This window comes from Cibotium barometz, chromosome 43, assembly GCF_041138505.1.
Source record: "Cibotium barometz isolate CiBa-2024 chromosome 43, ASM4113850v1, whole genome shotgun sequence".
Taxonomy (NCBI): domain Eukaryota; kingdom Viridiplantae; phylum Streptophyta; class Polypodiopsida; order Cyatheales; family Cibotiaceae; genus Cibotium; species Cibotium barometz.
The window spans coordinates 6773919-6787347 of record NC_141088.1 but is presented as its reverse complement, the minus strand read 5'-3'; the positions used below and the strand labels follow the sequence as shown (position 1 = coordinate 6787347).

The 13429-nt window shown below is 44.5% G+C and overlaps 1 protein-coding gene across 6 annotated transcripts in view; it reads right to left on the bottom strand.

Moving 5' to 3' along the window:
* Nucleotides 1-13429, bottom strand: part of LOC147613476 (retinal-binding protein) — a 196775-nt gene that overhangs the window by 128637 nt on the left and 54709 nt on the right. For all 6 annotated transcript variants that reach the window (XM_086781412.1, XM_086781411.1, XM_086781413.1 and 3 more), the window contains exons 4-9: nucleotides 12249-12405; nucleotides 12088-12166; nucleotides 11973-12013; nucleotides 11763-11879; nucleotides 867-950; nucleotides 633-695 (exon numbers count right to left, since the gene is read on the bottom strand). In XM_086781412.1, the coding sequence (XP_086637538.1) occupies nucleotides 633-695; nucleotides 867-950; nucleotides 11763-11879; nucleotides 11973-12013; nucleotides 12088-12166; nucleotides 12249-12405 (541 nt within the window). The remainder of the gene's footprint in view (nucleotides 1-632; nucleotides 696-866; nucleotides 951-11762; nucleotides 11880-11972; nucleotides 12014-12087; nucleotides 12167-12248; nucleotides 12406-13429) is intronic.

Below are 13429 nucleotides of genomic sequence, written 5' to 3'. Positions count from 1 at the left end.
AGGAATATTTGTTTTTATATCCTTTTGTGCATATGCTCACACTCAAAGGCCTCAAAACCTTAATTTTTGAGCATTTCTAGACGAAAACCTTGTAGAGAAACCCCGAGGTTTCTTTACTTTTATTTGTTTTGTGTGTGTGCGCGCGCGGGCGCATGTGCATGTGCGAGATTATGTGGAGAAAACCTGAATGTTTCAACATGTGAGAGGGAGACAGAAAGATGGCAAAGCTAAAACGGAACAGGTTACAAGAAAAATGGGGGTGAAAAGGCAAAATAAGGAACCTCTAAATTAATCATGAAAAAATATGCATATTTCATCAACATAATAGGCACACATTTACGAATGGCTTAAATATTATTTCAATTTCATTTCTTACATCAGTTTAAACTTTAAGCCGATTGTATTCTCTGCAACCTAGCCCATTACACCCCAACCTCTTGGATGGTGCGCATGACTTCTTTTCAGATTGCTAGATTCAATAGCAAAGAAAATCTGCCCGGCAAAGTTCATATTTGGAAAACCAATGCATGGTGAGATTGACTCAGCTATTACTATGTGATATTTAACACCTTCACTAAAAGCTAGCACAAGAATAAACAGAGGATTGTTTCCTGCTGAGATAGAGCACTCACATTCCTTCAGCAGTCCCCGCTTCCTCTGCTGATATGAGAAAAGGTGAATTTTCAAATACATCCCTGGTAAACACCATTTTGTTACAACTAATTAAAGCCACATCCAAATCCAAAAAGCACATGCATGAGAAACTTCCAATATAATAAGATCATTGGAAATAAGTTGTTTGATGTTCCGATTATCTTATCTGTGCCAAGCACAATTAAAGAAATAACAAATTCTTAAAGTCCAACCCTAGAAAATTTAAGAAGTGCTTGAACTCGGTCACGTAGGACTTGACGGCCCTCTCAAGAAGTGAGATAAATTCATTTGCACACCTGCCACCAAATGTCAGCTTACTCTCAGTAATAATCTGTACACATGCAACTTGTACAGGAAGCTTGCATAAAGACAAAAAAATAACTTTCCCAAGCATCTGTGAGAACATGAACTCATCGCAAGCAAATTGAAGCACAAAAAGGGTTACACAGCAATTCATAATCTCATTGTCAACCCTTTACACAGCATAAATTCCCCCTAAAAGAAACATGATGATTGGATACAGGAAGCTTGCATAAAGACAAAAAAATAACTTTCCTCTATAGAATACCTCAACAAAAACAAAACTCGGCCCATACATCAGACATGGGTGTCGCCGGTCAAAGATTGGTATTAAGTATGAGTTCTGCTAGATCAACAGCTATGGCGGGTGTGTGCGCAAGAGAGCCATGGCTAGAGAGAGAAGGAACAGAGAGAGAGTACAAGATAAGACACAGTAGATTGGGCACAAAGTACACTGCTTGATTGCTTGATTGATTGATTGATGGATTTGTGAGTACATTAGTGCCCCTTTTATGGGCTAACAGTACAACCTCTTCTTTGATCTTATTAAATGAGGTGTGACATCACTGCTTACTTCAAGGGAAGATTCCTAGGCTAAGAGGCTATTCCCACACACAACTCCGATTTCCCAACAAAACCCCCTTCCGAGTGAAGGAGTGGTGAGACCCTTAACGCAAAAAAAAAGTTTCATTACCTACTCTGCTTTCCAGTCCCCCCCCTCGGCTGATTCACCACTCAACATCTCCAATGTTGCGGTAAGAAAATCCCGAGTAAACCTAGGCAAAGTATAGCAACTAATCTTTGTCACCCTCCCTTACTCCTAGCTAGAAATTATGAAATCTCAGAGTTTGGAACATACAAAATAAAGGGAAAAATACACATTTTGGGGGACGACCCGGGCAAAGCACCTTATTGACTCAAACACACAGCTAAAACATAAAAATGCAAGGACCTATGCATGATGTTTGCTGGTGTAGATTCTCTTCCGGCGGCGACGCCAAGCAGTGGACACTTGGCTCGTCATTTTAGGCCCAAGGGCCACTGCAGAGCATCCGAGGGACTCTCAACGTGTCGGTGGAGGCTTCAAATGCCTCAATTTCTTAGAAAGCCCCAAACGTGAGAGTATGCAACTACCCTTAGTTAACCAATTTTCGCATCAATTTTGAAAACCCCAGGTATTTGCAAGATCTTTAATTCGCGGTTAATGGTACAATTTTCCAAAAACCCCCCAATTTTTACTCAATACGAAAGCTTTAATCAACCTGATTTTGAGAAACCCCTAATTTGAAAAATTAGGATTGTAGGTGGTAGGTCGATGCAGAGGAGGTGCTGACGCGACAGCTCTGTACTTGGAGAGATCAGTCAAACGGCTCCAAGCAATCGAGCAGTGGGTCGCGGACAACTGTAAGACAGCATCCAGCAAACCGGAAACCGGCGTCGAGCAGTAAGACGACTTGAAAGCAATGTGAGGGCGAAAATCCAAGGCAAGGGAGGCACGGGGCAAAAAAATCACCAGAGTAGCCCAAAATCGGGAGTAAGCAGGTAAGGCAGATTGGTGCCCAGCACCACCTGGTCAAATGGGAGGCTCAGCCGGGGTCCTTGCTCCCCCAGTCTGCCTAGCCGGCTGAACGGTGGCACTCAACTCAACCCGGCCGGTACCCTATCATGGGGTTAGCCAGGCGGGCAGCAGTGGCGGCGACAGTGGAACCAAACTTGCACGGCGTGCAAGATCCAGACAGCAACGGGTAGGCACAGACAGCAAAACCAGCGCGCGAGATCCAGACAGTGATGACAAGTAATGGCTCTGATATCAATGTTGGATCAAGAGCTATGGTGGGGGTGTGCGCAAGAGAGCCATGGCTAGAGAGAGAAGGAAGAGAGAGTACAAGATAAGACGCAGTAGCTTGGGCACAAAGTACACTGCTTGATTGCTTGATTGATTGATGGATGGATTTGTGAGTAAATTGGTGCCCCCTTTATGGGCTGAAAGTACAACCTCTTTCTTGACCTTATTAAATGAGGTGTGACATCACTGCTTACCTCAGAGGAAGATTCCTAGGCTAAGAAGCTGTTCCCACACTTAAGTCCGATTTCCCAACAAGTTCTATAGAGATCACTTCTTGAGACTCTCCAAGGATGGATTCATGGGTGTCGCATCAATGATTGGTATTGAAGGAGCTGAGAAAGCTCAGCTGAAACACAGTTAGGGTTAGGTTTCATGTGGGAGACATACACAGAGAAGAAGGGAGAGAGAGAGAGAGAGACATATGTGGGGATAAGTCAACTCATCAAGTGTGAGTGTGTGACTCCCCTATCACACATGTATATTTGCTCAAGTACACATAGTGCACTTAGTACATTAAAAGTACTAAGTGTACTATGTACTATAAAACCTTATGGGCTTGTACACACTACAAGGGTGGGCATAATGCCTTTACCCCAACAACCTCCCACTTAAAGGCAAAGTGCCCTTAAATGAAGGAAAAGAAAAAACATCAGCATGTACATGATAATATACAAGGCCATATCAAGGCTGAAACTGGCCTCATCCAATGCCCATCAAGTGTCTGCAATGAACAAACCGCTCTGGAGGCAAACTCTTTGTCAACAGATCAGCCGGGTTGTCATCCGTGAATTTTGACAAGCTGAATTTGCTTGTTCTCTATCACCTCTCTGATGAAGTGATACTTCACATCCACATGCTTCGTCTTTGCATGAAAGACAGGGTTCTTTGCCAACTGGATAGCACTCTGACTGTCACAATGCAACAATGGAATATCCCCTGTATAACCCAAATCAACCACTAACCGAGATAGCCATAATGCCTCCTTGCAAGCCTCTGTGGCTGCAATATACTCGGCCTCTGTAGTAGATAAGGCAGTGCACTTCTGCATCCTGGATATCCATGACACAGCACCTCCTGTGAATGTAAACACATAACCGGTAGTAGACTTCCGGTTATCTGGATGACCGGCATAATCCGAATCCGTGTAACCATGCACTAATGCATCCTGTTTGCCAAAGCAAATGCACATATCCTGTGTGCCCTTCAGGTATCTCATGACACCTTTCACTGCTTCCAAATGCTTCTTGCCAGGTTTGGCCATGTATCTAGAAACCACTCCCACTGCAAATGCAATGTCCGGCCTAGTAGCAACCATGGCATACATGAGACTGCCACAAGCTGAAGCATACGGAATCTTGGCCATATCAGCCCTGTCACTATCCGACTGTGGGCTGTCCATAGCACTGAGTTTCACATATGGAGGCAAAGGAGTACTAGTCTTCTTCCCCCCGTCCATATTGAACCTCTGCAGAACTTTGCCAATGTATTCCTTCTGAGACAAATACAACACATGCTGATTTCTGTCCCGAAGTATCCGCATACCCAAAATGTGATTTGCATCACCCAAATCCTTCATATCAAAGGTCTGATGCAACCTCTTCTTCAAGGCATCCATCTCTTTACGAGATTTCCCGGCAATCAACATATCATCAACATACAAGATAAGGATCAATAGACTGCCATCCGAAGCTTTCTTAGTGTATAAGCAGTGATTCACTTCTCCTGAAATCCTGGGATTTCATGAATGTATCAAATTTATGATACCATTCCCTTGGTGCCTGTTTGAGCCCATAAAGACTCTTTTTCAGCTTGCATACAAGCTTCTCCTTTCCATTCACTGCATAACCCTCTGGCTGTTGCATATATATCTCCTCATGGAGATCACCGTGAAGAAAAGCAGACTTCACATCCATCTGAATCAAATCCAGATCATCATCTGAATCAAATCCAGATCATCATGAGCAACCAAAGCTAATACAGCTCTAAGTGTGGTCATTTTTACCACTGGAGAGAAGATCTCATCAAAGTCCACACCATATTCCTGCTTGAAGCCCTTAGCCACTAACCTGGCTTTGTATCTTGGCTTTGCATCAGGTGCAACTTTGAGCCTGTAAACCCACTTGCATGGCAAAACCTTCTTGCCTGTAGGCAAATGCACCAACTTCCATGTTCCATTTTTGTGCAGAGAATCTCTGACTTCATAGCACGCTCCGAAAGAGCCTTGTCTGCCCTCTGTAAAGCCTCCTTATAACATGAGGGCTCCCCACAGTCAGTGAGCATCAAGTAGTCAACCCCTGGAACAAACCTGTCAGGGGCTCTAGAGAGTCTTGTGGACCTCCGTACCCAATGACCATTATCTCTGCAGGTTGCTATCCAGCCTGCATATCACCTATTGGTGGCTCCTGTTCCATGCCATAAGGTTGAAAGATCATGCCCGGTATCTCCTCTAACTGCGGGATATCCATAGGGATATCTTCTGCCATCTCTGGCTATCCATTTGGACCATTTTCAGCACCATTTAAGGACTGGTTTTGCTGCTGTAATGGCTGATTTACAGCCCTTGGTTGTTGTTGTCCATGATGTCCATCATCATCAAAGATGACTCTGCCAGGCTCCTGTTGCCTTGCAGGCTCCTTATACATGCATGTTTCATCAAAAATGACATCATTGCTGCGTATAATCTTTCTATTCACTGGATCCCAAAGTCTATACCCCATTTCACCTCTGTCACCATATCCTAGCAATATGCATTTGTGAGACTTAGGATCAAGTTTGGTGCGTATTTCCCTGCGTATGTGCACGTACGCAACGCAACCAAACACTCTCAAGTGCTTGTATGACGGCGGCTTCCCTGTCCATACTTCCTCTGGCACTTTCCCACCAAGCCTCGTGTTAGGTGACCTGTTTATAAGATGAACGGCTCTCATAACAGCTTCAGCCCAAAAACCATGAGGTAACGCAACATGTGACAACATAGAACGGACCTTCTCCTGAATGGTCCTGTTCATCCTCTCTGCTGTCCCGTTTTGTGGAGGATCATAAGGAGTAGAGAGCTCCCTCTTGATGCCTTTAGCATCACAAAAGTCCTGAAACTGTTTGGACATATACTCTCCACCATTGTCGGAACGCAAAGCCTTCAGTGTTTTGCCAGTTTGATTCTCAACATGAGCAACAAACTTCTGAAACACTGAGAATGTATCACTCTTCAAACGAAGAGGATAAACCCACACCTTGCATGTGGCATCATCAATAAAAGACACAAAATATTTTTCCCCTCCCAAAGAAAGCTGAGGCATCTCACATACATCTGTATGCACAAGCTCTAACTGAGCATCTTTCTGTCCAAGAGCTTTCTTGTGGGGGCACTAGAGTTGCCTGCCATATATACAATGCTCACAAAACTGAAAACTTGAGAACTTTAGAGAAGGCAAGTAACCAAAAAACGAGACAATTGCTCCATTCCTTTGACACTCATGTGTCCCAACCGGCTATGCCACATAGAGATTTCCGGCAGCTCGGTTGCATTTACATTAACATGGTGACAAACACCAGCATGCATGAAGTAAAGAGTGTCCACCTTAGAGCCTCTGGCAACAACCAGTGAGCCCTTACTAATCTTCCACTTTCCACGACCAAATGTGGTAACATAATCAGCATCATCAAGCTGTCCAGTAGAAAGCAGGTTCTTCTTGATCTCAGGCATCTCAGGCACATGCCTGACATCATGGAGCATAAGCTGTGAGCCATCTGAAAAGACAAGCCTCACATCACCTCTGCCAAGAATGTTGCATGCATGGTTGTCACCCAAATAAACTACTCCTTCATTGCCAGCAGTATACCTGACAAACAAGTCTCTGCAACCTGTGACATGAAAGGAGGCACCTGAATCAATGATCCATGAGTGCATACCATGACCATCTCTGCAAGAAGTGAATGGGCATCAAGTGAAGACGTGAATAGGACCTCATCCTCACTGTCACCTGCATGTGACACATTGACTTCTTCAATCTTGACTCCACTTTTGCCCTTTGGCTTTGCATCTTTGGCTTCATCTTTGTCTTTGTCTTTGCCTTTTCCCTTTTCCTTTTGATCATTCTTCCATTTGTAGCATTGCTTTTTGATATGTCCCTTCTTGCCACAATAATGACATTCCAAGTCCTTTTTGGAGCGGGACTTGCTCCTTCCCCGTTCTTGGCTTTTACCCCTTTGCTGGGATCTCCCACGTGCATTCATTGCATTGGACTTTCCAACAGAGTTGTTCTTCCTGTTCATCTCCTCTTGAAGGAGAGCACCCTCCACATCTGCATATGACAGCATAGCATATGAATTGCTAGTAGCTGTCCTAAATGTGTCCCAACTCTCTCGCAAAGTGCATAAGAGAAAGGTGGCTTTGAACTCATCGTCCATTGCCAACTTTTGATTGATGACCTGGCTAACAATACCATTAAACTCATTTAGATGGGCTGTCATAGACGCCCCTTCCTTCATTTGAAGACCTATGAGTTTCTTCAACCAATACACTTTGCTTGAGGCACTTTGCTGTGCATACAAGTCCTGCAATCTTTGCCACATTCCCCAAGCTGTCTTCTCTTCACGAATGCTGAAAAGTAAAGAGTCTGACACAGACAACATGATAGTAGATCTTGCCAGCTCATCCATATCTTCCCATTCTTCAGCAGTAAGAGAAGCGGGCATTACACCCCTTTCTTTGATGGGCTTGTGCTGCTTCTTCTGGAGCAACACATTATAGCACTGGGTTTGCCAAATGTCATAATTATGTGAGCCTTCAAGCTTCTTGATGTGAAGCAATGAAGAGCTCTCACCTCTGGTTGCCATAGCAATATGCAACCTTTGTCAATGCCTGACTCCCTGCAAGATGTGCAAACACTGCACCAAAGCACACAAAGTGCTCACAGTTGTTCTCCCAAAGTTTATCTCCCACTGCGGAAGCACAAATGCAACTCTACTCCCACTGTATGTGATAAAATCACCAAAATCTGGTTGCTGCAGATTTAGGACAGCACCTTAAATGTGCTCTGTTCCCCTTCCAAAGTACTGTACAACAATACTAAGTGCTCACCAATGATGTACCAAATCTGTACCGGCAAGTACAGAAGCTGAGAATGAACCTTTTCCTCACTCAAATCAATGTACAGCCATGCCAAAACTTGTACAAAGTTGTACCAAATCTGTATCAGCAAGTACAGAAGCAATAAATGCTCTCCTGGCTGTCCAAATGAGTTAAAATCAGACCTTGACAGTCCTCACCACTGCATACAACAGTCCCGGACTGAAATTGAGCAAAAGCCCCTTGACTGCAAGGGGATTTCTGAGGGTTCAAGGCATAAAAGTCTTCCCTGCTGCTTTGCCAAGCTCAACAAGCATAAAATCTTGAAAAGCCCCTTGATTTAAGATCAATTTCTGATCATACATGGTACATTGACGCACATGAAGGCATCCAGAGTCTTCACAATGCTTCCCCCTGGCCACATATACATCTAATACATAGAAGCCCCTTGATTTACAGGCACATAGTGCTTGACAGGCATCAACACATTGCCCAAAGCATCAAATGCCAGTGCCTGCATGCAAATCAACCCAATCGGCACAAAAGCCCTTTGATTTGCACTCCAATTTCTTGCAATTTTGGCCCAAATGTGAGATTGCTCACATCATACAGCATGTATGAATGCCCAATGGCACAATTACATCAAAAGCCCCAAATTTTGACATCCAATTTCCTGCAAATTGACGCGGAATGTGACCAATGTCACCGAATTGTTGCCAATTTTGCTCAAAATCTGAGCAATTTGGACCTGTACCTGCTCAATTGATGATTGTACCTGCTCAATTGATGATTGGACATGCAAATTCCAAAATTGAAGCAAATACCTCAGGCAATTTTCTGATTTCTGTTGCAGAAAAGGGAGGGGGCGTCAAATTTGTTGCTTCGTGTACTGATGATGCTGTTTCTGTGCAGGTATTGAGAGGGCAGTTGTATTCGTGCACGTGACGTCGGGCTGGTTGCGGTTGGTGCCAACGTTGCACTTGGGGTTGACCACTTTACCGAAGGGCTTGCAGATCTCGATGAGCTTTTCCTCGCTGCACTCCCACGGCAGGTTGCGCAAGTGCAGGACCTTCGAAGGGGGTTGCGTGCGTGGCTCTTCAATGCTGCGCACTTTCAAGCGCTTCACCCTTTGCGCACGACAAGGTCTTCGTAGATGCAGTCCTCTGCGATGAGGTCGCACACGGAGTCGTCGAAGTCACGCCGGCGCCAGTTGAAGGGGTTCTTTTACGTGTTTGCTGGCACCCTGCGCTTGGGCAGGCGTGGTGTGCGTTGCTACGCCTTGTGACCAGGCCGTGTTTGTTGCCGCCTCCTTCGCCTACTAGTGGTGGCGGGTTGTGCTAGCCCAGCTGTTCGACGGCTCGCTCGTAGGCGACTACGGCTCAATGTTTTGCGCACAGGCGACCAGCATCCGCACAAAGCGGAACCCACTCAGCGCGAGTCGCTGCAGTCGCTCCTGCTTCTTCACTTCTGGTCAGCGTGACCACCTCGTGTAGCGCTGCAATTGGCAGCCAAGAGGGAAGCCCGTGAGCACCTGTAGCGCCTATGAACAGCGCTGCCCTTGGTAGCCCACCCACTTGTCAGCTGCTCCAATTGTGGCACACAGGCTCTGATACCAGTTGAAGGAGCTGAGAAAGCTCAGCTGAAACACAGTTAGGGTTAGGTTTCATGTGGGAGACATACACAGAGAAGAAGGGAGAGAGAGAGAGAGAGAGACATATGTGGGGATAAGTCAACTCATCAAGTGTGAGTGTGTCACATGTATATTTGCTCAAGTACACATAGTGCACTTAGTACATTAAAAGTACTAAGTGTACTATGTACTATAAAACCTTATGGGCTTGTACACACTACAAGGGTGGGCATAATGCCTTTACCCCAACAGGTATTAAGTATGAGTTCTATAGAGATCACTTCTTGAGACTCTCCGATTGAGACTCCCCAATTGAGACTCTCTTCATGGAGATCCAGGGATACATACGAATACACATGTCACATGCTATGCGTATTGCCATTGGCTAGCTCAGGGTATCCTCCCCCCACCTCAGAGTAGAGATTGGTTGAGCCGAGAATATCCCTTAGGAGGTGTGGTAGAGGATGAGATCCATTATATATTTAGTTGTCCAACTTACTACGAGACATGGGGGAGATTCCACTGCCTTTTCCGAGAGGGATTCAGGCCACTTGCACGGGTGATACAGTATGAGGATAAGAGATGCATGGCCATGTACTTGATGGAGCTGGGATGACACAGGGATGTAGTGTTGAGGCAGCATGTTGACAGAAAGGCCCAGCCCCAACTGACACCTCCCAGAGAGACATAAGCCAACACATGTTTCATTGTGATACACGCATCCACATCAGAGTCCACCAGCCATAGCAGTGCATCTCGTCCGACTTCACAGCCCACCACCCATACCCACCCTTTGGCTTCGCACCCTAGAGGAGTTATTAGCAAGAGAGTCCGATCCATTCTACGAGCGAGACAGCCCCAACCCAGAGCATCCAAACCCCTCACCGCACATAGAGACAGATCCGGGAGGTTCTCCACCGACATGACATGCTGCTATCACAAAGACCTGGCCCTCTTTCTACCCTGAGATTGGTACTCGCTGAGGGGGGATCATAAAATAATCAGCTCCTATCTGGATGTACATATAAACACATTGGTGTTTTTTCTTTTCCTTTTCAGTTCACCTCACGCTTATTGTTCTAGACAGAGGCCCCAGTGGAGATTGTGCAAAAGTACATATAGGTTGAATCATTTTCACAAGTCCCCACTTGTGCATGACCACAGCTGCCACAAACCACCGACTAGCAAGGGGGCATGCCTCTCTAGCTTGTCTGGAGAGAGTGTTTCCATGCACATTTCCAAGAGCCTTGTACTATGTGTTGGCTCTTTTACACTTTAGCACAGCTGGCAGCTATGTATGGTGCAGCCTTCTCGGGGGCCAAGCCTAGGGAAGGATGAGTGGAGGAGTGTAGAAAGTCTACATGTGATGATGTCGTCATACATGATCAAGAGTAAACCAGCTGTACCACATGACATTATAAGGGAGGCCCCGTTGGTTATAAATGCCCTCTTTCAAACCGTCACTTACATGTGAGTTCCATAGAGATCACTTCTTGAGACTCTCAGAGGATGGATTCATGGAGATCCCCAAATACATACAAATACACAAGTCACATGCTATGCGTATTGCAATTGGCCAGCTGAGGGTATCCTCCCGCACAGCCAATATCCCACACGAGGAGAGGATATGCAGAGTATGCACCACAAGAGCAGTAGAGGATGTGGCTCCTTATATGTTTAGCTATCAAGATTACTACCAAATACGGGAGAGATTCCACTGCCTTTTCCACGAAGAATTCATGGAAACCAGCCTGGAACAGTGGCAGCAGACAAGCAGTCTTTGGAGCCATTTTGACAAATGGTTTGTTCTCCTAAACCCCCAATACTCATCAGGTGAGGACATATATCCTAAATAAGAAGTTGTGTGTGGACAGCACCACTGACAAGGAGCACTAAGAATCCTCTTGCACAGGTACACTGTGTGTATAAAACAATACCATGGCCCACTTTTGAGCTGGTTATTCCAAATCGCAAAAGATTTTCACCACAAGGGGGATCAAGGTTTGAATTGAGGTTAAAACCACATGTCAAAGAAGCCACTAAAATTTTCCTAAAACATGGACAGGCATAGTTGATCTGTGTAAGCATAAGACCATCCACTCTTTGCATCCAAGATGAAGCTGCTATATGCCTTGGGGTAGCAGCAAAGTTTTTTTTGTTATATCATGTTCAATCAGGAGCTCGTATTCTTTTACACATGCAAAACAAAGCGAGTTTGTCATTACAATTCAAAGTCAGTGTATAAAAAGCTAATTATGACTTACGATAAATGATCGTCAAACATTTTCCACCAAAGCACTAGAAATATTCTGATCGAAACAGAAAGACTTGTCAACTGATGTAGGGGGGGTCCATAGCGTTCGCGTTGCTCCTCCATCGGCCTGTCCAATAAAAAGTCAAAATTCCCATGTTCATGATGCAAATTCTCAGCTTCATAAACTGAAGTATTTTTGTGAAGGACAACAAGACTTTACCCATGGTGATCATTAATCTGCCTAACAAAATCAAGTAAAACCTGCAAAACATCAAATGGTCGGTCAAAATGCAGCAAAGGTGTCTCTTCCAGTTTTTTCTTTTTCCAAAGTATACCTGTGGGACTCCTACTAAGTACTTGACAATAGTTTTATACACCCCGGTAGCAGAGCCAAGTTGTGCAAGTTGTCTCCTCCTACAACATTGCTCTCAAGTAGAATCAGAAAATGCTCATAATTCTTTTTAAACCAAAATATGGTTTTAGCCCATGCACCTACCTGTCCATTTGTTGCTTCCATAGAAGAACATACTTGTCATGAATGCTTCCTCCACTGTTCAACAAAGAATCGAGTTCTGACAGCCGCTTTTTTTCAGAACGTTCTCGCTGTTGTTTGATAAGGGATCCACGAAAATCTTGAGGCATGTATGTCATAACTGCAATAAGAGTAATCCCGTTGTAAGCTTGCTAGCATCAAATTCACAACATCATATAGAAAAAAAAACTATTGTTTGGACTAAATAGAGCAAAAAACAGATTCAAAGCTAAGATTTACAGCTGACCTCTAGCAGAAACCCAAAGTCAACCCCCGACTTTGGGAAACCCCAATTCAAAGAAGGCAAAGAAAGCGGAGCAGACACTCCAGTACATTAAAGAGGGTCGGTGCTTCACGTGCGGTCAGCAAGGGCACATGAGGATGAAATGCCCACAAGCTAAGGGCAAGTCAAAGTCGAAGGAAGCCCATTTGACCGAGATAAAGGAAGCTACGAGTGAGGATGCACATGAATGATTATGTGTATTTGGCATGTATCTCAGTCACTATTATATAGGTTGTCTTTTGCCTAGATAGTGGTCACAACAAGTGATTTTGTTGTTCCATCCATGATTTAGTGGATTGTTAAACTTTGTAATAAGATAATTATAAAGTGTGTTGTTTCATTTTAGCTAACACTAATTGGAAGGATTCATCTAGCTTAGATGTATCGGAATATCTCAGGGTGGGTAGCAGTAAATCTTCAGAGGGACAAGGGTGCTTCTTGGAGCACAAGATTGACAAAGGCAACTAGCTATATATATCGCTTCCCATACAAATTATTTTTAGAAATAGGTTGTAGAGTACTTGTAATAGTGTACCAATTTAGAAGGTTGACCTTGGTACTTGTGGAATAGTGTACCAATTTTGTAATACCCTTTGGGCTCTTAAAATGCTCCTGCTATGGTTAGAAGACATGAGATGATTTCTTTAAAGCATAGATAGAGCAGATCCAAAGGGAGATCAACTGGTGAACTTTCTCACTAGGTCAAAGACTTTCACATGGTTATAGGATTTGCCTTCTCTTCTAGCCTAACTGCTCCTTTCACACCCTACCTGTACAGAGACCATGACATGAGGGGAGGTATACTCGCATCAAGACAAGGATTGGGAAAGGATTGCTCACCCCGACTCAGTCTTGCTGTCTA